Genomic DNA, 26,678 nt, shown 5'->3' with positions numbered 1-26,678 from the left:
TTGATTATAATATATTAGGTTATTTATATAATTATAAAACTAGATTTCATTTTACTCTTTGACAAAAAATATTGAAAAACTAAAGTTATTTTTATTTCTTACGAAATTTTTACTTATTAAAAATAACACATTAAATATATTGAAATTTAATATTATTATGCAAGATTTCCCAGGATTATTGGGACAAATTTTAAGGGAAGAAAGGGGGCATCTCAAGGATTCAGAATTGCATAGCAACCTATGGTCAGAAACAAACGTCATGGGAAAGGAGTGAGACCACTGCATCTGAAATATTTATCCAGTAAAGATACTACAAGCGCTGTGGTAGATGATAAGTGAAAATCTCTCAAAAGAAGTTTGAAATTTTCCACCACTGCTAGCGATGCATGCATTACACAATCAGGTAGAGGTCTGATGCTTATTTCTGTGGGTAACTTTCATGATTCAATCTCTTTGCTGCTTGTGCATTTCCCTACATTGTGTGCAAATCTGACAGCTCAGTGTTTGCAAAACATTGTAAACTCCTCTGCAAACGATGACAGCACAAATGACTGTGGCAATGCAGGTCTTTTTTCTTCAATGTTCTTGTGAAAAACTTCACCTAGCAGTGAACAAAGAAGTTTCCAACCATGGGTTCCTATGCAAATCTGAATCCTTCTGATATCCCCTATCTCCTCTTAAAGCTAGTCCTGTATGAATGTTCTGGGACAAGCTGTATGAACTAGATTGTAATAATAAAATCTTTAAAAATTGTTTTAACATCTTATTTTTCAGAAAGAGTGTCTTCTATTCCTTTCTCTTCAAATGGAAGAAAGTTATTTCTTTCAGTGCAGTTTTTTTTAACACTATGCAAGGAACTTTCAATCTTTGTATACACTGTAGGTTTACATAATTGTATATCTGTATACTTCTATAAACAAAATTCGGTAATAAGTTAATTAATTAGAAATCTTAACCAAATGAGCATTCCGCTAATTGGAAAGTTTTTATAGATATTTATTCTCAATGCATTACTTGCTCATTGAATAACAAGGCGTTTTGGAAGAAAACACAAAAGGTGAAAGGATGTTTAAGCGTTGCAATCTCTCAGTGGATTAAACAATGAAATGCTGAACCTTTGGGTAAAATTGCACTAAAATTTTTCTTTTATGCACTACCTTCCCAATGAATAAGGCGAAAACCAGTTTTATCATATAGAAAAACTTGCAGCCGAAAATTTTAAAAAAAAATTAACAATTGGGACTAACACTCAGAGAATTATTCATGTAGAACTTAGCCCTACTGATTGAACAATGATGATGACTGCAGGTTTTTGTGCTATAGTTAATAAATAATTCTGGAACTCTGATCTTTTTTTTTCAAACTAAATATTAATCATATTTACTTTTTGATAAACAAGTAATATACAAAAATTATACCACATTATCATGCATTGTAGCTTAACTTTGCAAAGACCAGCAGGGAAGGGAAGAAAAAAAAACGATTGAAGTGCAAAATACAGAAAATATATTTTCCCCTTCAATTATGTTAAAATTTTTCAAATTATTTTAAAGTCCTTAATTGGTTAAAAATAGGTAAGATTTTTACTTTATGTACTTTTTGACATTTAATAACAAGTACGGAAACTGATTTCGAGTCAAAAGAAAGCAAGAAAATTTATTTTACCTTAAACTCCAAACGTGCTATGTTTACATAACTTTTAGAAGTTCAAAACCTTTTTCCATCATTTTGGCATCCAAATTTACTTAAAAATTAGGTATCTCCCAAAATTATAATGCACTATTGCTTATGATAAGCAATCACAAGTTCAACACTCTCATCTTATCATGATTATTCTAATATTATTTCTCATAAACAGAATTTGTCACGCAGTGAACTGATGCCAGCAGATCACCGAAGTCAAGCATCACTGGCTGCAGTCAGTGTGCAGGTGGGTGACCACTTTGATTAGTCTTCGTAGGACCAAGGGTGTGCGGTATTGGCCCTCACTAAACTGTTCTACCGTAAAGGGCTCGACTTCGCGTGCAGATCGTCAGGCTACCAAAGCGGGGGTGCCATACCCTCTGCAAAGGATCAAAATTGTGAAGGCATGTCTTAGGATCATCCTCTGGGATGTTTCCCAGACCGTCACCAATAGCCCATTGTGCAGCTCTAGTGCGACGTAAAGGAACTACAACAACAACATAAACAGAATTTAGCAATTAAAAGTTATAAGGTGAAAAATATTATGATATACGTTAGGAATCAGTAATTTAATAACATAGTTCATATTTGCTTAATAAAATAGCAATTTAAGTTACTAGTTTATTAACTTTATCTCTAAATCTGTACGTTATTTTAAAGTCGTTGTGGTTATAGAGTGTTGATACTCAATATGCATTGTTAGCTGAAAGCTACTCTGCCTATTATAGCTTTCAGTTAACAATGCCTATTGAGTCTATAATCTATTTCTTCACTTATTATTAAAAAAAAAACTTAAAAAATCTCAATTTTTTTTTAAAGATATCAAGATGAGTCTCGCTGACACTTTCATGTACTCAAATTTGAAGCATATAATAAAGTAATGCTTTTATTTTATTTCATATTAAATCTTTAAATTTATTATCTTTTGCAGTAATAAGATTTTCCCCACCATTTTCAATAACTTAAATAGCAATATTATAAACATTCCATCAAAAAATTAATATGATTTATAAATTTGTCAACTCTTATAATAGTAATAGTTAAAATATGGTAACAAATAAAATAAAAAGTTATTATAAAATAACTATAGTAGCAGAACCTCTATATTAATCTGCAACGTTAAGAAATTCTAAAATTTATCAGGAGAATATTTGATAAAATATTTATATTTAAATGCTGCACTTGGTAGGCTTACAAATTTTAAAAGGTAATAATCTCTGTTGCTACAATACTTGATAAATTAACTATACAAAACTTATCTTGAAACCTTCATTTACAATGATAAAAGATAAGCTGAAGATACAAGAAAGAACAAATTTTTAAAGTTTAAAAAAAAATTTCAGCTATTTTTTTCTTCTTTTGATATTTAGTTTATATTTTAGCTAGAAAGGCCAAAATAAGTCCGAGGCGTGTCATTCTACTACTCCTGTTACACTAGACATTAAATGTTATAAAACGATAATGATATACAGACCGCACCTACTTGGGTGATATAGAACCGAATGTCCAATCACATTATTCAAGAACAATTCTGTGGTACCTAAGCTAATTTTGATGTTCAAGAATATAGAATCAGAATCTTTGATATAAACTAAGAGGTTTAGCACTTTCAGGGAGATTCCCGTATCGTGATCTGTGGCAGAATAATCGCCAAGTCTTGGAAACTTCTGGGCAGTGGCCCGAGAGAAACTAAAAAAAAACATCACAGAAAGGTACCAGCTTGAAAGGTATAATTCATAGCCACCCTAGAGCAAACATCTACATGTTATTTTTCTTAAAATTTGCAAGTTTAAAATCAATTTGGCACCTTGGCTATCGTAGTTGGCACGACAGATCACGATACGGAAATATCACCACACTTTCACCCTACTTATGCTCGGTGTAGTGCTATTATTACTTGAAATGTAATTGAGCATGCAAGATGTTACATAGGATCTTGGAAGCTCATATTACAGATGCTATCATAGCATTTGTAAAATCCATCGCTTACAAAAACATACCTCCAAAATAATTGCAATAGAAAATGTTATAAAAAAGAAGAATAAAACTATTATTCTGAATTTATTTACATAATTTTTAACTATATAATTTGAAAGCATCAGACAATAAAATTTTCAAAATTTATTAAACAAATTTAAAGCAGCTACTTTTTTTCAACTGGTTCAGTGGGTAATGGTACTTCTTGAACATTAGCAGCCTCCGCTGAGTAGGCAGGAAACTGTTCCCAAGGTCCAACTAAATCAAATTTCCTAAATTCTTGAGCCAACTCTAATGGTTCGACGACAACACGTCTGGCTTCATCATCATACCTAACTTCAACATAACCACTCAGAGGGAAATCTTTCCTAAAAGGGTGCCCTTCAAATCCATAATCAGTCAAAATTCTTCTTAAATCTGGATGATTACTGAAATATATGCCAAACATATCCCAAATTTCCCGTTCATACCAGTTGGCTGCTTTGAAAATACCACAAATTGAATCAATTGGTGTAAGTTCGTCAGTGTAAGTTTTAACTCGAATTCTGGCATTGTAACGCAAACTTAACAAGTTGTAGACAACTTCAAATCTGTATGCACGAGTAGGGATATCAACACCAGCAATATCTACCAAGGATTCAAACTGTGCGAGGTGATGATCTTTGAGAAATGTTAGGACAGGGATAACACCTTCAGGCGAAATCATAATTTCCAATTCATCGCCGAGAGCGACTTGTACTTTTTGTACATATTTTGGCAGACATTCAGCTATAAAGATTCCGTATTCACTGAGTTGAGCGGTTTTCAAATCATTCGTTGGTCTAATAGTAGGTTTGTGTTCAGTTTTAGAAGTTTCAGGAGTTTGGAGAATACGAGCAGTGGTGGCAAATGTTGGCTTGCTTTGGAACAGAACAGAAGATCGAATATTCCTCAAGGGTCGAATAAATCGAGTCAAAGAAGAATACATAATTGTTTTTAATTCAGCCGCAGTGAATAAATAATTTAATACAAAATTTACCCTTCACAGTTTGTTGTTATTGTTGTTGTTAATGAGAACAATGTGTTGCCATTCCCTGCAAAGCAAATAAATATTTGAAACTGTATGAATGTTATTTAATTTGGGAAATAGATCATTTATTTCATGCATTAAAAAATATTTAAATACAGAAACAATAATCCAATATATAATTTTATGATGACACATAATTTTATGATTTATCCATTGCATAATTTTCTGATTTGGCAACAGCACCTGTTGTTTACGAAAACAAACTTATCATGTGCTGTTCTGAGCAGAATGTGGGATGCTTATGTCATCTTCAAAAAATGTCATTGGAAAGAAACTTCACTCATTAAACATAGATGACGATCAAAATGGGTGAATTTTTGTATAGAGAATTTTGTAATCATGTTTATTTGGGACAGTGGGAATTAGCAAGAGCTTTCGCTGTTTCATTAATAAAATCTGAGAATTACAATACTAAGTCAAATGCTAAATTAAAACTTCTTACAACTCTTCAAACTATCGCCAAGAATCCTTATTTAGTAAGGTAATTATAAAAAAATAACTTATATGATCGTTAAGATTTTTAAAGTACTTGGTAATAATAAAATTGTGACAATAACATAAAGAGATATTAGATTTAGTTACTAATCATGCAGTTAAATATTCCTTTGTGTGCAGTCTATTTTTAAAAGAAAGACAATTTCTTTTAAATTAGCTATTTAGTCGTGTTTGAGTTTCTAAGCGAAGTGTTCATATTTTGTCATGGTCTTGATCTAATACTGAAATTGATATCCTCATTGTAAATACTATAATTTTAGAGAAATATTAAATTGCATGTTCTCCTAACTTCTGCTATTAATATATATTTATGCTATACGCCTTGGTGACTAATAATACCCACTTAGAAGAGAGTGTTCCAATAATGTAATGTTTTAAAATCTTTTTCAAAGTTTTTAAATAATAATACTTTTCAAGTGTGCAATCGGGTGCCTATTGGTTTGTCCACAAATTTTGCTCAACCTCTCTAAAATCCCGTTTCTGGTGACCATGATATGCTTAGTTTTCATTCGCAAGACTCTCGGGTTACCATAACATTGGAATTGTGTTATTAAGGTAGATAAACAATTAAGTGATTTGGCGTATCATGAATTTCTGATGATAGTGTTTGCCTGACATTTTGCTTGTCATAATAATATCGGTATTTTTAAAATTAAAAAAAATCATGGAAACATCAATAGTAATAACCGCACAATAAAAAACATCAGGGTTTTAAAAGCCAAGCAAAAATTTATAGCATTTCTACATCACAATCATTTCGTCTCTCTTCTGTGCATATGAAAGGCAATCTTCTGATAAGCATGTTTCAAAAAAATTCTGCCGAAAAGAAAACCAAAATGTTTTCTATCCCAAATAAAAAAAATCTTTCTGCAAGAACTCAGTAACATTCTGCAACAATGCTCTCATGATTATGTCACTGAGGTTGAAACTGCATAGAGAAATTAAGATTGTTGAGAATATGAGCTACTACTTCTAAAAATTATTAGTTTTTAGCATTTTGAACTTTTTAAAGATAGCTCTGTAAAATATAATTGAAAGTCTTATGGGTTTGCACCTAACTTGGCCCATATATTTCTACCATAAATCTTAACCTATCTGTTAGCCTTATTATTTTCTCCCCTAGAAGTTTAGTGACAGACTTCCTTTTGTGACTAACTTTAAAAACCTATACTGTTCTATACATTATTTGACCTACTACTAAAAAAAAAAAATATATACTTGTATATTCTGGCTGGCTCCGAAGAAATCATTACTAGATACCAGATTACTTAAGACATCATAACAAAATAAAAATATACAAAGTTGAGTCGAACATAATTTATCCAGATGCTGATTTACTAAATTATACAATTAACTAGACCAATCAAAGAGGTAAAATCAATGTTTTGTAGGCAAAATAAAATAAATAAATTAACGATTTAGTCTTTAAATAGGGTATTAGATAAGATTTTACTTATCCTAATTCCCTAAATATCTACTGAATCCAAACAGAACACCTTCTCCTGTGTCAATTTCATCCACCTATATCAAAGACTGAGTTCTGTGTATGAAAATATAAGTAGAAATTTCTACGAAGTAAAGGATTTTTTTTACCACAACCTTCCATTAGTTTCATTTGTAGAATTCTCAAATTTCTATAACTATTAAAATAAGTTTCATGTGTCTAGTGTATTGTTTAGTTGCTAACTATTTTAACTATTCTCTAGAGAATGCTGGACTACTACACCTTGTCCCAGTTACGTTTCCTTTTGGGCTTGCCAGTTACTTTTCGACTTAGGACATTTGGTTTGTATTTTCTGCTTATTTTGTATAAATGGTTAGAAATGATAATCACTTCTTCTAAATGTTTAACTTAAGTATCTCAATCACAAGAAAAAAATCTCATTAATTTTTTAAATCTCCCTGACCTAGAAGAATTCATTATCAACCTTTTTTAAAATTTAATGTAGCAGCTATCAATAGAAAACAAGTCTATTTTCTTCCAGTGTATAATTTTTTTTCTACTCCCTATATTAAACTACAACTTGTAATTTCAAATGTTTTGGTAATTGTTATTGTTTATCATAAAACTTTAATTGAAAATCATTTTTCAGGAGGAGTCATCGAAATTTAAAGATCAGGCAGATTTTAACATACTGTTAGAAACCTTATTCAGGACCTCAAAGCAGGTTATTAAAGTAAGTCTATTTATAATTTTTGACTTCTGTGCTTTATTAAATAACTGCAAACAAATTAAATCTTTTTTTAGGTTATAGTTTAGTTTTGCATTATTTTTCACTTGCAAAGTTTGTAGAAACTTAGTTGTGACTTATTTTTTTATCTTTTTAAATTCAATAAGGTAAAATTATAACATATTAATAATGTTTTTTCTTTTCTGAATTTCTTCCTCTATTTGAATTGATGTTTTAATATGAATTTTTACGTATGCAAAATTATATTTCAACTAACATTATTCATACACACATAGCTGCTAACTCTACTGGATTTTCCAGTAGACTACTGGATTTTGGTAGTTTCTTCTGGTCTACTGGTTTATTTAAAATTCTCCTAGTTTTTGTACATTTTAGAAAATTCTCTAAAATTGAATAAGCTTCCTAAAAAAAAAAATGCCTATTGATGTAGAATTTTTGTATAGATTACTACTTGCTTGCTTGAATAATTAAATAAGTATTACTGATACATAATGAAGTATTGACCTCATTTATAGAAATCAGTTCAAAACTTTTTTTGTTCTGAAATGTTCAATTTATTTTTATTCAGAGCTCTCTTTTTAAATTATTTAAAAAAATCTTTTAACTATATTTGATGAATTAAATGCCTATTAATACTCGAAATTATGAGTAAACATAATACATGAAATTTTTAGTATGTTTAATGTCCATCATATCTGGAAAATATTGCAGTTATCCTATTTTAATGACTATAAAAATCCCTAAAATTCCCTACGCGTAAAATATTTAGTACATTATTCAACAATTATCATTAAATTTATATTATTTTGTAAAATCTACTGGATTTTTTCCTATCCATGTTGGCAGCTATGTACACATTTACAAAGTGTTTCCAAATGTAGAACTGCAATTAATATGAATACACAAGTGGGCGACCTTTGTGCTAAAATACAAACTAAGGTAGACAACTTTAATAATAATAATAATATTTTTGTGCTCTTTAACATTGTCTACCTTAGTTTGCAATTAATATGATTGAAAGACTAATTAGTAAAATTTAGAAATGCCAAAATAAAATAATTACCCAGAAAAAGAAGAAGAGACATTTTGAAAACAGTTACGATTTTATCATTTTTGTTTCAAAATATGTAGACACTGAGTAAGAATATTTTACCAACCATCTACTTCCCTTGTCAAAATTTATCAGACTTAGAAATAATTTTATAAAAATCTAATTATTTCACCCTTGTTTGGGTTTCTAGAATGTAAAGTTTCCAATTTAAATTTGTCATTTTCTAATATTAACTCAGAGTCTGGATCTCAGGAGTTTATGAATACATTACTTAAATTAGCACATTTTTGACACATAAATTTTTTGATGGTTTTAAACGTGGAGCATCAAAAATCTGTGGCCTCAAAAATTGTATTTAAAATTATGATTAATGTTATAATAATATTTTAAACTCTATTTTTTATATTTTAAATAGGACATTGTGTTCAGTGTTTAAAGTGAATCCTTAAATATTATAATTTTCTCATGTTATTACATTGATTTTCTTATTGTCGCTTTGAAACTAAACCGTAGTAACTCAAAAAAATCGAAAAATTAGATATTTGGGCCATTTTTTTGTAAAAAAAAAAAAAAATTAGCCTTTTAAAGAAACAACGTGTTATCTTCATAGTTCCATAAAATTAATTTAGAGAGCAGATAAATCGTTATCTCATTGGAGCGATTCGCTATTTTGGTTTTAGGGAATAGTGTAGCAGTGTGCCAGTTGCAACAAAACCTTGGGGGAGATAAGTCAAATTTTTTTCCTACACTGTTGTATGTCAAAATTTGAAATGAAATATATCTAATATTCGGGAGGATATTTTGAAGAACATCGTTGTATTTTGAAATAACTCTCCACTTTTAATAAAAGTTTTAGAGAAAACTGTTGCAACTCATAGTACCTTAACTTATTTCGAAATTACCACAAAATTAAAAATGCTACAAGAACCAGGCCTGTTTCATTGAAACATGTAAAGAAACGGGATTTTTTTAATGTAAACTATTTTGCATTAGTCACCATAGCTTCGAGTCAAGCTGCGGTGGAAGTTCCTGAAAAGTTAGAAATTGCTCTCCTGAAAAACTTGCTTTTTTGAGTTACCACGATTTAGTTTCAAAGCGACGTTATATTCAACTACATAAAAAGTATTTTGCAAAACAATTTTTGTTATTACAATTAAGATTTCTATTTTTTTATGAGAAAATGTTTGTTGTTTTAAATATATAAAATCATTATATATTTGAAGTTTTGACTGCTACGAAATATTTGCATATTTATAAAATTACCTGCTCTAATTTATAATTAAATCAGATTATTGAGATTGAAGTAAGGGTAAATTTTGAATCATAATTTATGTATTTATTATAGTAATTGATTATATATTTACATGTTAGTATTATCTTTATTAAAAAAGATATGCTTGTGTACTATGTTTTTAAAAAAAATAACTATAAAAGTTAACTGCACAGCAATTATGTATCTTCCCTATATTTTTTAAAAATTTATTAATTTACTTTTGTCATTTCTTTAAACTTTTGTCATTATAAAAACTTAATCCTGGTGATAATGTTAAAAAAATATTTTAATATGATATTAAATGCATACTCAAATTTATTCATGCTTTCAGGAATTGTCTTCCATTCACAATCATCTGACAGAGCCTGAAAATTTACACCAATCTGCAACTCATATTTCTAAGATATCTGACAAGTGCCTTACATCCATAAAGAATGCATTTAAAGAAAATCCTGCAGCAATTTCTGTTTTGCTCAATATGCTCCAGACTAACAAAAATGCTAACTGTGGTGCAAATATAAATTACAGTGTATGGGACATATATTACCAGCAACTTTTGAATAGTCTTAAGTCTCTGCAGTCAATTAAGGACAGATCTAACAAGGTGCAAAGCTTACAAGAATTCGCATCCAGAATATATTTACTTCTAAGTATTATTCCAGATGGTGAATTAGAAGAAAATAATTTAAAAGATAATTTATTAGATATCCAAGAGTTGTGCCAATCAGACATTTTATCTTCTACCAAAGTGTATCAATCTCTTTTAAGCCGTCCTTCTCCTAAACTTGGCAAATGTTTTTGTGAATTAAAAAAAGTCGAGAAACAAAGTGCTTTGAATAAAAACATCCCAATTTTTTATTCATCTGACTATAACTTTAATCATCAAATTGCTTTTTTGAACAGTATTTCATCCTCTAAACACTTTTTACATAGCATGATAGTAAGTTATTAAATTTATACTTATGCTAATATTTTTTTTCTTTGTGTTTTTGATTTAATTCTTTTTATTAACATTTTTTTCAGGAGTTTTGTATAAACAATATTTTACATGGTCACTGGAATGACACAAAAATAGTTTTAAAGGATCCTCTGTTTTCATGCTTAAATCCACTGCCATTGATCTTATCGTGGGGGAGCTGCCATGATGATATATCAGCAATTAATCTTATACATGCTATCAAAATGTGGGAGGAGGTATACTTTTATTTTTAACATATGTTAATGTTTCTTTATTGTTATTTACGAGTATAACTTTTCCAAAATTATTGATGCAATTGCATACAGACATTGAATACAAGGGTCCCCAAACTTTTTGTATGTAAGAGCACATTATGGAATACAGGTTAGGCAGCATTTATTTTTTTCAAGATAAGTTAATACTTTTACGTAGAAATTTAGTGGAAACAAAAACTTTTTTTATCATGATCATATGCATGAAGCAATTAGCATGTGCTCATGGGTGTAAGGTTAGAGATGTCTTGTCTAATATGTAACAGAATATGTTTAAGATCCTTTTAATAGTTTATATAGCTATTTCTTTAACAATTGTAATTTGTTACATAAAATAATAAAGGCAGTCTGGTTTTAGGAATTAGCAGGACCTTTTATTCTCCCAAATAATACTAGGGTAGAAAATTTAGTCACTGTTCTGAAAGACCCTGTAACTAAATGATGTACAAATTTACTAGCTTATACACATTTTCGCTGCTCTCTTTTCAGGCCTATATTAGATTTTTTTTATAGAAATTTTAATAGAGTAAATGTTAATTAAAATACAAAGAATATGTATTTTCACAGTTATGATGAAATATGCTATTTTGTGGTAAAAACACAGACTGAAGATCAATAAACCATCTTTTTAAATCAATAGCTAGTGTGAGGGACCACTGATAATTATTTTATGATGGTCGACTCAAAATTTTTCTGACCAATAGACCATCATTACTTTCAAGCCCTGTACTATAATTTTTATGAAGCATTCCAGGAGTTTACAGGCAAAAGCATTTCTGAATGTAAAGTGAGATATTGTGGTACAACCAGGGACTGGGAGATTGGAGATTATAATGTTTCACTCTATATTTGTATAATTAAATTTACAATTAGAAAAAGTTTTTTTTTTTTTTTTTTGGTCTGTATTCTAAAAATGAATGTCTCTATTTCAAGCGAGCTTTAACATTTCCTTGGTGAAAACTATTGCCAAATCAACTGTTACTCGTCGCTTCGAAGAGGAAATATGCGTCCCTATTACTGACCAATTGAAAAATTCTTAGTCTCGAAAATCACAGCGAGCATAACAGTAAAAAAAACCAGTTAAACAAATTTTTAAAAATATCATTAAATGAGCAATAAATAATTTGCAGTTAAACAATTTCTTTTATTAATTAGTTTAATTTTAAAAGAATTTGAATCATGAAGTTAAAATTGCAAGTTCGAATTCTTGATTGCCATTTTGTGAGGTTCAGATAATTCAGACCTGGTTAATACTAATATATATGTATACTATATACAGATAGTGAACCCCCCCTCTCACCCTTGAGATATTTCCACAGTCATTGGGTATAATAGCCAATTTGAATTATATTTTCATTGGTCAGTAATTAATTAGTTGTCAGTTCCAATACCACTAGCAACAAATATAAATTCACCACACAACAGTTGCTTAAAATATCAAACTGAACTCCATTATAGTCAATGCTCATTATGTTTACATCGAATACATAAAATCATCCTTCATGATTCATTTTTGTGCTGATATAGCTAGAAAAAAAAAAGAAGTTTAGTCAGAGTGACTGCTGTATTTTTACTAAATAATTTTTATTGTAATAATGCTGCAAAAATTGTACTGAAAAAGAACTACAGACCTTTCATATAATTATAATTCATATAAAATGCATAATAATAAATAAAAGAAGCACTAACATGCATCTTGTGACATGCTGTAAGGTCACTATAGTGAGGTGCCAATAAAAAGTAGCTAAGTGAATAATCTCAAAGGATCTGTGCATTTTGGTATAGTCAATCAATAAAATGTCAATTATCTTATGAGAATCCCAAATTAAAGTTTAATTTCTAAAACAATATTCTAATTGATTTTAATTCGAAGTTTTACAGTTCTTATGAAAGTTATCTTAAAATTATATTTTTAAAAATCTTTTTAATAAAATAAAAGACTCATGATCAACAAAACTATGGCTGAAATTGATGCAAAACATGCTTTAGTGCAAAGGTTATTGAACCTTGTGTTACAAAAAAATTATTATTATTCAGTTGAATTATCTCATTCAACATACACAAGGCTTATTGTAGGGAGAGAAAAAAACAAGCCACATTTTAAAAGTTTTTATGCAGTAAAAAACATAATATAGAAAAATTTCCACTCTTTTGATAGTGTCGGTGCAAAACACAATAATTTTCTCAGGAAAATTTTTATGATGAAAAAGCACATACAATTATGTTAGAAATTGCCCTTGCATAACTTTTATTTGTATGGTAGCTAGAAGGGAAAACTATCCATAACACATAATCATAAATTTAAGATGACTTCCGATCATTTTTTTAAAAAATTGTCATTGTTTTATAACAAAGTCCCCCGATATCTATGACTGATGAAATGAAATAAGAAATGGATGATTTGAATGTTCTCTTATATAGAAATTAAGGTCATTAGACATTATTACTATAAAAATGTTTTAGAAATGCTATACTATGAATATATTTCAAATGGATGGAAATAAATATAAATTTTCTCAATAAATATGCTTTGATACTTAATTACCCACAAAATTGTAAACGATCAAAGATAAATATTTCGTTATTATGTATTGATGCTCTAAATTTTTTTTCGCAGTAAAGGTTAAGCATTAAATTAAATTACTTTTTTTTAACAACTAACTGCTGCTCCACTAAAATGAAAAGCAACTGTTTCGGTAACTTATCTTTGCCATGTCTAATGGACTCAGTGTAATTATAGCTGAATAACTGTAACTTTTTTCAACTAATTCTTCAACTTCATTTGACCAGCTGTTGTACAAATGCATGTAAAAAAGAATTGTTTTAAAAAAATGCAGTTTTTGTCATTATTGAAAGTTAATAGTTTTGAAACAATTTTCACTTTAACTCTCCAAGCGTTAGTCCCAAATTTTTCCGAACTTTGAGATGTAGGCTTTCCTGCATCCAAAAAAAAGTTTCTCCATGTTATTGCATGGGATAATAATGCTTAACAGGAAATATTCTGTACAATTTTATCCAGGTGCTCAACGCTTATAGGGTTAAAAATGCAGTTCGCTTTATAGTTGGTCTTTTAAATATGTACTACCTATTTTTAACTTAATGTTTTATTTTATTCCCTTTAAACCTATTCAAAGTTGAACAAAGCTATAGCATAGTTTAATTATTTATTGTGTTTTAAAAAAAATCCCCTTTTTTTCCCTAAAGCCACCATCAGATGCTCTTTTATCCCAAGTTTTCAAGCAGTTTAAGTCAAACATTACTTTTACTGAATTATGCCAGAATTTCTACCAGTAAGTATTTCCTTTTATTAGTTATTACTATTATTTATTATTATTACTATTATTATTGCTGTTAATATTATTACTATTATTTATTACTATTTATTATTACTAAAGGTAGTTTTTTTTATTTATTTTTCAGAGAAATATACCCTAATGCTTCCCCTTCTGAAATGCATAGCAAGACTAGAAATATATTGTCTAATTTGCAGAATCAGTCTCCTTTGCGTGTGATTCATGTCACTTTTGGTTTGAAAAGCTTATCAAATGAAAATGTTTTGAAACTTCTGGATTTAAATGAAGGTTTCAATTTACTATTTATATAAAAATTCTGATATTCTTCCTTTTAATCTTTACTTAGCATTTTTACACCTATTTCTATTAATGTTTAAAATATATTTGAACTCTAAATTCATATTTTATGCACAAAAAAAAATGTGTTTGTTTATCCTAAACATTTGATATAAAATATTTTATATGGCTGCTTATCTGAATGATAACTTTCCTCATGTTGTCGACAGCTCAGTGCTTTAGTCGCTAGCTCATTGAAACTCAAAACTGAATATTTTCCTCCTGCAAACATTTCAGTAGAAAATAACGGCATTTAGATTTTCAAATTATAATTATGTATTCACATTTTTGTTTTGACCAAGAATATTTTAAATTTTTTTGTAGCTAATTACCTAAATAAAATTTAGTTTCTCCTCTAGTTATTTTATGAGTCTTTTAACTAATGAGATGTAAACTTAAATTAAAAGCAATTTGAGTTGAAGTTAGTATTTAAATTTTAGAATAAATATTAAGATATTGTACTTGATTAACAATAAATAGTTTGTATAAATATTAAATAATGATTTGTATAAATATTAATTTTAAATTGAAATGTAAAATTTAAATTTACAAATTATTGAGAGCATATAATTTTTATATTTTGGAATATCTTCACAATTTATCCTATAATTGTCTTTATATTTAAAAATATATGAACCAAGCAATTAAACACTTTTTTATACCAGAAAAAATATCTAATATGTGACATTACGATTCCTTGGTTCTGACTTGATTTAGTGCAGTTGTTTTATTATTCCAGTTTTTTTCCCCTTTTAAAATTTAAATTTTAATAATAAAAAAGCAAGTTCTATAAATAGTGATCATATTATCAAATTGTTTCACTAGAAATATCAACTTAAATTATTTTTTTATGCTGTGTAAAAATATTAAAACAATTGAAAAATAGAATTTTCCAAGCTTTAGTTTCATTTGTCCTTTTTTATTATTATTAAATTACCAATAAATGACTGTATAATTATTATTTCACTATAAATTTTTAAGTTTTATACTTCTTAACATACAACTTTTTACTTGTAGATTTTCTAAATAAAAATAATTAGAAAATAACAGTTTTAAGAATGTCTATTTATTCGTGTAAATTGTAAAAGTATCCTTAATAAACTCCATTCTAAGTAATTCAATTGCAGAAAAATGAAGAAATTTGATCATTTCAATATTTTTACTCTAATATAATTAAATATGTTTAGTAGTATAATGCTAGTATTTATCTATTTATTAAATGAAATCATATATTTATAGGGAATGATTCAGTATCTAAAGGTTTCTCCATTCTTACCGACAAAGCTATTTATTCTGGATATCAAGCTATAAATTATGCTATGGAGGCTATACATCTCAGTTGTGAATATAAAGAATTGCTCTCTCGCAAGAAAAACACTTTTTCAGAATTTTCTAATGTCCAAGAATGTATCAATTATAATAAACCATGTGATGATCAAATATCTTTAGAATCTCTTGAAGAATATCTCAAAAGCCACAACCCTGCCTGTGCATATGCTAAATTTGTGACTACCAAACTTTCTTTCTTAAGGAGCGAAATCAAGCAAATATTTCCAGTTGCTTTCCGTGTTGAAATTTTGGAAGACATTTTTTCTTTACTTTTTGTGATGTCAGACATTTTAATAAATCCCATCGACCATTGTTCCGATTCAGATCAAGGTCACGAGGGAGATTATTCTGTCCCCTTTTCTCAAAATGAGCATGTACCGTCAACACAAGAAACTAGTCAATCTTCTGAAAGTGAGAAAAGGTTTTCTGGCAGATTTGTTATCAGTACTGTAAAACTGAAAGATCCGATAGACCTTAAAAAAGATTTTTTGTCAGGACATCAGAGCTCAAAGAGCACAGAAAGCAATAGCTCTTGTAATATACAACCATATACCTTTCTATGCAATGAATTAATTACTAGGGATTTATTGTTTTTACTAAAAGATTCTGTTCTTGAAGCCAATGCTGAAGCTTATAAAATCATTGGACAAACTGATACATCCTTACAGAAAGTAAGTGTTATATGAATCTAATAAAATTATACAATAATGATTCTGTTTGAATTTCATTCTTTTATTTTTGTTGAAAACATAACTTTTCTTTTTGTTCATATTGCATCTGCAATTAACATTTTAGAATAAAAATTTCTTTTGGTATCGTGTTTAGACCTTGAGCCATTAAAAAACCCAATATTCTACAAAATTTCTAATGAGTCAGAAACATAATGAATTTTTTTTCTTCATGAAAATATTGTGATCTTTCTTCATTTTAATAAGCACTATTACTCGGGTAAAAACATCTTTTTCTTTGATTGATACTTCGGAATTAATTTTTTCGATTGTTCTTATTGCAAATGCAACTTCTACTTCTAAACTTTTTTTTTATTCGCTATATTTCATTTATTTTTCTGCTGTTATGTTTTATTTAATAAGATCTGGATTAGGATGAGTAATACATTAAATTTCTGGCCTGCCTAATTTCTAAAAAAAAAAAATTTTTTTCCCTTCAAATTTCTGATATAGCTATTAATCTGAAATTGATTTTTTCTTTAGTTTAATGCATATCAAAATTTTGAAAACTTTAACTGGTCTTTGTTTTAAGAATTTGATTTATTATATTTAAAAGCACTTTTAAAATTTTTCTTTTAATTGTTAGAATTAAGAGTTATTTTTAAGCTAAGAATAATACAATCTCTTAACTTTCCTTGACAACTTAAGTACCACCTTCAGTTTTTCTCAAAAATTGTTCAGTTTTTATTCTTTAAGAAATGCAGGTTTTTGCGCATTTTTCCATTCTGAACGGATGATAGAATGTATGAAGTTATTTTAAATTAAATTTTTTATGCATGACAAAAATGTATAGCAAACACAATAACAATAACTTATTATTAAAAATAATGATAGTAAAAATGTTTTAATTTTAGAGTCCTTTAGTGTCTCCAACTTCCGAAAATATGCCTTCTCTCACCAAAACAAATTCATTTTTGTCTATTTCCAATTCCGAACTTCCAGAAAGAATCTCAAAGCTTTTACAGTACATAAACGAAGCAATTTGGCGTTATGAAGTTGTGAAATCAGAAATATTTCGGGAACGCTATGGGGTGTTCTCGCTGCTAAAGAAAAAGCATCTCATTAATTCCACAAGTGCCTCTTCATCAGGTTAGTCTACTTCAAACATAAATTATTACAAACTTTTCAGTGCAATAATTCTAAAATAATTATTTTTAAACTGCAATGTTTCATTGGTAGAGTGAAAAGAAATCTCAGCTCAAGCTTCTTTTTTTTTTAATTTTAAATTTCTTAACTCAAATATATAAACAACCATTAATCAATCTAAATTTTCTTCCCTGGTGATTGAAAATGTTTAATTATTAAAATAAAATTGAAACAAGAGATAAAATAACCTTCTGCATTTGAAGTATTTACAGGTTTGAAATTAAACCCAAAATTTTTATATAATTCATAATTACTTATTTATAATTAAAAGATTTCACCTCATTTTCTTTATATTATTTTAAAAACCATTTTCTATTTTGACCAATAAAAATCTACAGTAAGACTTTTTCAATTTTGCATGAAAGCCTACAACTTTGCTAATGATTCTGATTCTACTCCACTTATGTAAAGAGTATTTTATTAGATAGTGATACAGATACGGTATGAATTTTTTATATTAATTATGAGCACTTTTTTTGGAAGAAAATATGCAGGACATTTTAAACATCATGGTGTTCGATTTTTTAAAAAGAATAATAACAAATAACCACACTTCTTCCAATGGTGTTTGTGACAACAATTAAGTGAAATTAAAATTTTTAGCAAAGCTTCAAAAATAAACTTGAAGATGGCAGAGATCTGAAATTTTTTTACAGTAATAACTTTAAAATAAATATGAATATTTCTGTCAATTAAATTTTATATTTTTTTAAAAGAAATCAAAGCATTCAAAATTACATTTTAGTGTTCAAAAGAAAATATATTGCTCAATTGTTTAGGTAGAAATTTGCTTATAACTATTGCCATTTCTGAATTATCTGCCATCACAATTAAAAATTGAAGTTTTAAAAAAAAGAAAAGAATATTAATTTCCATTCTTCAAAAAAAAATTTTTTTAATGATTCAGTTATTTGTAGAAGTTATAAAATAATTTTAATTTTCTATTGCAATTCTTAATAAATCTATATTCCTCATGCTTTAGAAATGTTATATTCTCTTAATTTCTAGATGGGACTGATAAGGAGACAAGGAAGCATAAAAGGAAAAGAAAACACAAAAGAAGCTTTTCAAATCTCAAAAAAGAATCATTTGCAGAGTCTAGTATTATTCAATGTATGCTGTCATCTCCTGAGGCTCTTTTACGTTATTCTCTATGGAGCAAAAATTTGGGACAAGCTAGTCAAGTTATCCATGTATGAACAAAAAAAATTCACCTTTCCTGTTTTTTTTTTTCTCTTTCAAATATGCTTTCCTCATAATAATTAACTGTTTTATGTGCGTAACTTTTTATTTATTAATATATGTTGTATTTAAATCATTTAGCGAGTATTAGTGTTTATTTGTAAACTTTCCAAAGTTTTGATTACTTTCATGCATAGTTTTCCTAACTATAACTTCAAATTGGATTCATACATTGCAATAATTTTATTCATGATCTATCATTCAATCCTCAGGGCTTTTGACTTAAAATTTTCCTTATTAAGTTGCTTTCTAACTGATTTTCTCTACATGTTAGTTGATGAAATGGGAAAATTTCGCGTAAAATTATCTCAATGCTTACTGCTCTGGGAGAATATATATGTATTGTGATAAGGAGAGATAATGTGGAAATTTTTTTAAATTTGTTTTTTTAAAAAAAAACATATTAAAATATAATTTTTGACCCATGAAGTGTTTTTTTAATAATAATTTGGATGCTTTACTGCATTCCTTTTTAAATCTGGACTTGAAAAGTTGCTTAGTTTTTCTATGAAAAATATTTTTAAAGAAGTTGCTTTTGTCTCCATTTCCCCTGTATAACTTCTATTATCAACTATGTGTATCATTTATTACAACTCAAAGAGGTATATTTAAAGCCAAAGTAAAATAAATTTCGATATAAGCCTCTTTGAAGAATGAATATTGACATATATTAATTACGACACTAATTTGTAATAGGGCATTTCACTTTACTTAACAGACCCGTGTAATATATACAAATACGCGAGAATCGTTTGCGGAAAATTTGTCACCGTCACAGGAATTTTTTTTTTTATTAACAACAAAAATAATCTGCTTCTTCAAGGAAAGTTTGTCTTTTTCGAATTCCCAAAGAAAAAAAAAAGATTCATTTTTATACTTTTTCCTGCTCATGTAAACAAGAATTCACAAGATTTAAAATCACACATTGTAATTTATATTTACGCAATTTAAAATCACGTATTCTTGTTTTGTATTTTTACTATTTTATACCAAATATAGCGTTTCATTTTCACGTGATTTGAATGTCACTATTATAATTTGTGTTTTTTTTAGTGACTTAAAAATTATGTATCGGAATTTGTATTCATGCAATTTTAAAATTAAATTTGGAGATATGTGTTTGTGCGGTTTAAAAATCACACATTGAGGTTCATATAAACACAATTTAAATAAGTAAAGTACTCATATTGATACTTTTATTAAAACGTAGATAAATGTATAAATGCTTCCTATATACTTTTTCCTTGTTCAAATTTCAGGTATTTTTTCAATTATTTAAAAAGAGTTATTGTACATAGTATTTTTGGATTTCTATTTTTTAACTTTTTTTTATTAAACTCATCCCTGTGGCAGGAATCAATATTGAGTTCTATAAAACTTAATCATTTCTAAAAAATCTGTGATTTTTAAATAAATTTTTCCAAAATGATGATGTGGCAACGAAAACGTTGAAACTAGTTACAAGAGTAAATCAATGTGTGCAGAAAGTTTTTTTTATTGAAGTTTTGTGTTTGCAGAAAGTTTTTCATTTTATTGAAGTCTGATACTAAGAAAGACATTTTGAATGCAAATCAATTCATTTGAAAATCATTATTAAATTTGGTTCATTTTATAAATATTTTTTATTTTCTTTAAAAAAAATTAGGCCTAATGCTGATTAATCGAAACTATACAGAGCAAAAGTTAATATTGAAATAGGTAAAAAAGCATTATCATTTATGACATATTATAGAGTAAAGATATAATTACTTCTGCACCTTTTTCAAATATCTACTAAAGTATTCATAGTGTGCTTATGCAATTGCACATGGAAGTGTACACCAGTATTGTTAATTTGCAATATCTTACTGTGGAGATTTAATATATTCATAAAAAAGTTATTCAAGATATCCACTTTACCGCCACCCCCCCTTTCCGTCTGATTTAATAATTTATTCAATTAATAATTCCTGCATTCATTGCTTGTTAGTTTACATTATCTTTGTTAATTTTTACAAAACTATACTGCTTTATATCTATGTGTATAGTTGTTGAAATATAAAATTAAAAATATTTCTTGTAACAGATTTTATGCTTTGTATCAAGAACTAAAATATATATGTATCTTTGCAATTTGATATTAGTGCATTATTTGTGTGTGCTTGTAAAAGTTAAAAAGTGTTATAATGATTTTATAATTTAAAAGTATCTCAGATGTAGTTAAGAATTTACTTTTTCATCTATTTTAGTCATTTCGTTTGGAGGATTCAAATGAAGCCAAGGAAGTTATTCTAACTCAGGAATTGAGAAGAATATCAAAAAAATTAGCTGAAAATGAGAAGATTAAAAGAAAGCCTCCTTTTTATAGAAGAAACTCATCTGTACCTGAAGGTAATTCACTTCTTTCCAATCTTCAGGCAATTGAAGATGCTGCTGCAGCTGGGCTTCAATCATCTGAAATAGGGTTGATAATTCATCATGAGCTGAGTACTCTGAGAATTCCCGAAATTGTAGACATAACTGATGGAATAAGACATCCAGAACTCATGTTGGGATCTGAAAATATTTACTCCATATTTCTGGCTGATTTGGGATACATTTCCTCATCCTCTCTCGAACTTACTTCCATACTGTTTGATATGGCTTGTAGGAGCTGGACAAATTCAGTTGACAGCATCCAAGATCTCGATGCTAAAGTGTTATCAAAAAAGAAAATGCCTTTGATTAGGGGAAACTTCAAAACTCTTGGTATGATGAATGGAATGCTTAAAGAATTTTTACATTTTCTCCAACAAGAAGATGTGCAAGAAGATCTGAAACAAGTATTCTGGCCTTTGGGACGTAGCTCTGGTTCATTTTCACAAATTTTATCAAATTTCATTGGCAATTTTGATTGTAAAGCCTTTAGATCTCAAATCATAAATTGGAAACAAGCAGCTTCTTTCCTTCACGATTTTATTGTTTTAATGAAAGATGAGGAAATCAAAGAAAGAAGTGGTATTTTTCAAAAAGACATAAGTCAAGAAAACCGTCTACATATAACATACAAAAAATTATCAAAGATTCTTAGAGAATTGAGGGATTGGTCATCAGAAACAATTCGTCCTCAACCAACTAAGTATGACAATTATCTTAGCAAGCTATTAATTCACTTACATCAAGTCACAACAGCTGTTTTAGATTGCAAGAAGCAAAGCAGCAATAATGGTAAAGCTTTTTGCCTTTGTTTTATTTTACTTCAACATTGATGCAGCTTAATTTATTCATATTCTTCTCTTTTGATTTCAGATTCAGTTATTTATACATCTGATTTCTCCATTCTTAAAGAAAGCCCTGTTGAATTGCTGAAAAAAATAATCCTGCAAAGTGGAGTAACTCCCGAGAAGTATGTTGGATCATTATATATTGAATAATTTGAGTGCTAAAAAGTGAGCTTATAAAAATTTCAACTTCCCTATTCTAAATAATTCAATCTAACTAGAGTGTTCAGTCTGCTAAAGTAGTACAAATTTCTGTTGAGAGATGGCAACACAATACAAATATACTTTCTTTAAAAGCCACTTAGTTTTAGAGATAAACAGACATTTCTGTCTGTTTATCTTTAAAATATCACTTTTACTCTCAAGACCTTCAATCGGCTTGGAGTTTTCATTTTTTTTCTTTTTATCCTGCATTTATAACTATTTTTATTTTTAAATTAAAACATTTGTCAATATTTTATATTCAGAAACCATGCCAAACATCTATGTCCTTTTTTATGAAGGTATAAATTTTGCTGAGAATACTATTTTAGTATATTTGGGCTTCACATGCTCTAAAACAGCTTTTGATATGTTAAATTGCTTTTTAAATTTCACATAAAAAATGTCATGGTCAATTAGCTAATAATGTTTAGTTTAGTTCCTATGTTGGTCACTCCATGTAATTTGGTCTATATCCACACATGCTTTCTCCTCAATGTCACTTAAACGTAGGCAGATTTTTCAGAAACAAAAATTATTTTCCTCTTCTGATTTTATAAACCAACACACAGACATATTCTTTGGTATTTTTTTAAATCATAATAAGGAATTCTTTTTACTTTGCATTTTTCGCAATAAAACATAGATGCTTTCAGTTATTGTGCCATTGAATTCTATCTAAAGTTCCTATCAAAACTTTTTTTCTGATGTATTTTTTATAATATGCTAATAGCCAATCATTTAACATTTATTCATTTTTTTACATGCAAATATAGTTCTTATTAAGCGAATTTAAAATCTGAGTTTATTAATTCTCTGTATCTGTCTTTAGAATTGAGAAATTCGCTATTAGAATGAAAGTAGACCTTGTCCATGTTCTTGCTCAAGCTTGTCTTCCCCATGTACCTCTCTTAAACAAGAATGCTTCATCAGATGTTTTGATGTCACCTTCTTGTTATGTTAATCGTAATGGTAAGATTTAATTTCTCACTTACAAATAAGTAAGATTTCAGATTAAAGATTTTTATGTTATTGCTTTTGATTTTTTTTTCAAATATAGCTTCAATTTATAGTTTACTATTTTAATTTAATATCTCATGTCATGTATTTTATTTTTTTTTCCGTGTTACTACATTTATTTTATTTTATTTTATAACCATCATTGAACAGTCGCCCCAATTGTGAGTTTATAACTATTAGTGTTAAATTCGTAGCCTTGTAATTTTGAACTCAACACAGAATACAAGGGAACTCCTGAATCATACATTGTGACAAACTAGTATTCATGGAGGAACTAATTTGCATTACATGGAGAGGAAAACCCCGAATATCTCTTACAGTTTGCCCAATTGCTAGCGAATTCTAACCCATGGTCAGCATTATGGTCGGTGGGAGCTGGGAGAAAAATTCATTTCAACCAGCCGCGTCTGAGATTTGAACCTGGTGACCTCATTGGGATGCAAACACTCTGTCCCCAGAGCCATCATGACTCTACTTTATTTTATTTTATAACTCGATAAACAGTCAACCCAATTCTGAGTTTACAACTATCAATGTCTTACTATAGCCTTATAATTGTGAACCTACATAGATCAAGAATTGGGGCAAACTGGCCTGTGTGGAAAACTTTTTAGTGAAACTAACCTGCATTTGCGTTACATGGAGAGGAAACCCATGAAAATCTCCCATCGTTTTCCGACGGCAAGGGAATTCTAATTCATGATCAGTCTACCACTGAGGATATTTTATGTCAGCTCTGTAGTTGGTGCGTTGTAAGTAGAATTCGTGTCAACCAGCCACCATTGGGATTTGAACCCGTGTTACCTCATTGGGAGCTGAACATTCTATATCCTGCACAACCACAGCTCTACTCTATTTATATAAGTTTTGCCTGTTGAAGCACAAGATTGTGCTCACATAATAAAAATTAGGTCATAAAATTTCAGTTCCGAAGGTACTAGCCAGACTAAAATGTTAGCTCACCTCTATTTTCACAAAATAAATGAACAATTTTTGAAATGTTAACTGATGTGATAACTGAAATTATAGAAATGACAAGTAATAAACAGGAACAAATTTAGAAACTAAAAGAACTGAATCATGTTCATTGCAAAAAATATAACATTAATGTTACTTAAAATAAGGTTGCCTTAAGGTTTCAGTCGTTCCAATATCATCCACATTTCATTAAAATAAGAAAACTTTCCAAATTGTTTCCATACTTTTAACACTTCATGTTTGTGTCATGTTTTGGCTTTAAAATACCATTTTTCGGTCGCTGTCCTAAGGTCAAATTCTGTTAATGGGTCCATTTATAAAAATTCTGAGCAAATTTAAATTCTCTTGGTCTTAAAATTTTTATACATATGCATCCCCAATTATTGCAATTCCTGTGAAAGATATGGTAGTTTAATTTGCTACACAGCATTTTAGTAGACAAAAGTCACTCTCGAGCTGATGACCATTAGCCAACTGCCAGGTGGAAATGTTGCATCCTGATATAAATGTACTAATTATATGCTCATATATATCATTGATGGTTTTTTGCTTTTTATAAGTAACATTTCTACTTACAAAACTAAATATAATATTCATAGTAAGGAAGCATAATTAAAATACTCTATGTTTTCTTTCAAAATATTTTACCATTTTCTTTTCTAATGTTTTAATGTTTGTATTTTTTTAAATTATTAAACTGATTGATAATGTGTATCAATTTCACCCCTTTAAAAAAAAAGGATTATAGAAGTTATTTAATTAACGTTAGATTGATTATGTTTTTTTTTTCTTCACTTTTTAGGTTATCCTTTATTAGTTTTAAATAAGAAAAAAGAAGAGTGGCCTTCACCTCAGCATCCAGATTTAGTTGCCAGAAAATTATTAAAAGATATGATATCTATGATTCAAGGTTAGATAAAAATATAAATTTTACTTTCATTACAACTGCTTTTGAAAACAAAATTTTTAATATAACTTATATTTAATTTTATAAAATTTTCTTTCTTTTCATGTGTCCTCTACATATTAATGTAATTCCTTTATTTGACATCAATTTCTTAATCTATTGTTAAAAAAGTGTATTAATCTTGTTACCATCTAGATACTGCAATGGCAAATGATTCTTGTGGTATTTTTAGACCAATTAATTCTTTTTTACACTAACTCAGTATTTTTATACCAATTGTGGTATTTTCATCAATATCAAAGCTTTAAATATTTTATCATTATATTGTCTGCTATTTTTTTAATTACTGTGATTCTTTTGCTCTACCTTTATCTATACTCTTTATCTATTATTAAAAAATATTAATTATGTTACCATCTAAATTCTGCAATGTTGTATGATTCTTGTACTATTTTCAGACTAATTTATTCAATTTTTCACCAGTTAAGTATTTTTCCATCAATTACGGTGTTTTCACCATTTCCAAAGCTTTCCTTATTTTATCATTATATTTTCTTGCTATTTTTATTACTGTAATTCTTTTGTTCAACATCTTCTTTATCTATAGTTAAAAAATATTAATCTTGTTACCGTTTAGATACTGCTATGGCGAATGACTCTTGTGGTATATTCACACGAAAAGAATTGGTTTCTTTAGTTGAGCATTCAGAAATGGTACACTGGATGGAAGATTGTTCTGAGCTATGCTTTGTCGATTTAACTTTATTGAAAACTAGAGAAGAAAAGTTAGCTTTTTTTTCCAATGTTACCAATATTGCTTGGATTCATGCTATATTATTGGAAATAATGTCTTGGCATATTCAGGTAATTATAGAATAAAAAATGTTACTTTGAAACATTGTAATATCATTGGGTAGAAAGAGCCTTTTGAAACCAAATATAATATTGTTCTAAAATAATCTGTGTAGTGTACAATATGCATTCAAAAAGTAATTTATAGTATATTCTGCTGAGGCAGAGAGTAGTTGTTTTACCTGGAATTGGTAATCTGTAAGTTCCTCTAACATACTTTAGTCTAACTTTTTTTTTCTTCTTTTGAATTAATATTTTTCCCTCTATGATGTAATCACCTCAATTTCACTATTGCAGTTCATCACTGCAATAGTGAAATTGAGGTGCCTTCGCAAAAACGACTATTTCCTATAGCAGGGTTACTTCCCATACAAGAAAAGGAGGTTTTTGAGAATTTTCAGTTTTTCTGGTAAGCTGTATGGCTCTACTTTTAAACA

General features: G+C 28.4%; 2 protein-coding genes and 1 non-coding gene across 4 annotated transcripts in view; 2 read left to right on the top strand and 1 right to left on the bottom strand.

Annotated features, from left to right (window-relative positions):
• The first annotated feature begins 1,285 nt into the window (after window positions 1–1,285).
• On the top strand, window positions 1,286–1,355 carry LOC122270110 (small nucleolar RNA SNORD113/SNORD114 family). The gene has a single exon (XR_006225609.1). It is a non-coding gene; the product is annotated as a small nucleolar RNA SNORD113/SNORD114 family (small nucleolar RNA).
• Window positions 1,356–3,707: 2,352 nt separating this feature from the next.
• Window positions 3,708–4,878, bottom strand: ND-30 (NADH:ubiquinone oxidoreductase core subunit S3). The gene has a single exon (XM_016056422.5). It carries the CDS (start codon window positions 4,625–4,627, stop codon window positions 3,827–3,829), a length of 801 nt encoding a protein of 266 aa, XP_015911908.1. The 5' UTR covers window positions 4,628–4,878; the 3' UTR covers window positions 3,708–3,826.
• Sptz (zinc finger FYVE-type containing 26 spastizin) overlaps window positions 4,818–26,678 on the top strand; it is a 67,420-nt gene continuing 45,559 nt past the window's right edge. Inside the window, exons 1-15 of one of the 2 annotated variants that reach the window (XM_016056420.4) lie at window positions 4,818–5,210; window positions 6,931–7,009; window positions 7,318–7,401; window positions 10,072–10,680; window positions 10,764–10,934; window positions 14,175–14,260; window positions 14,391–14,551; window positions 15,839–16,599; window positions 17,511–17,745; window positions 18,811–18,995; window positions 21,273–22,230; window positions 22,312–22,408; window positions 23,317–23,456; window positions 25,285–25,392; window positions 26,027–26,253. In XM_016056420.4, the coding sequence (XP_015911906.3) occupies window positions 5,023–5,210; window positions 6,931–7,009; window positions 7,318–7,401; window positions 10,072–10,680; window positions 10,764–10,934; window positions 14,175–14,260; window positions 14,391–14,551; window positions 15,839–16,599; window positions 17,511–17,745; window positions 18,811–18,995; window positions 21,273–22,230; window positions 22,312–22,408; window positions 23,317–23,456; window positions 25,285–25,392; window positions 26,027–26,253 (4,089 nt within the window). In that variant the 5' untranslated portion in view covers window positions 4,818–5,022. The remainder of the gene's footprint in view (window positions 5,211–6,930; window positions 7,010–7,317; window positions 7,402–10,071; window positions 10,681–10,763; window positions 10,935–14,174; window positions 14,261–14,390; window positions 14,552–15,838; window positions 16,600–17,510; window positions 17,746–18,810; window positions 18,996–21,272; window positions 22,231–22,311; window positions 22,409–23,316; window positions 23,457–25,284; window positions 25,393–26,026; window positions 26,254–26,678) is intronic. The other variant, XM_043046278.3, reaches the window with a different exon arrangement.

Source organism: Parasteatoda tepidariorum, chromosome 10 (genome assembly GCF_982258835.1).
Source record: "Parasteatoda tepidariorum strain Cologne lab strain chromosome 10, Ptep-v5.0, whole genome shotgun sequence".
Classification (NCBI taxonomy): Eukaryota; Metazoa; Arthropoda; class Arachnida; order Araneae; family Theridiidae; genus Parasteatoda; species Parasteatoda tepidariorum.
The sequence above is the reverse complement of the archived record's forward strand: the minus strand, read 5'-3'. Positions and strand labels throughout refer to the sequence as shown.

Excerpts from the sequence above, each read along its gene's own strand:
- ND-30 (XM_016056422.5), bottom strand. The coding sequence starts at position 4,627 with ATGTATTCTTCTTTGACTCGATTTATTCGACCCTTGAGGAATATTCGA.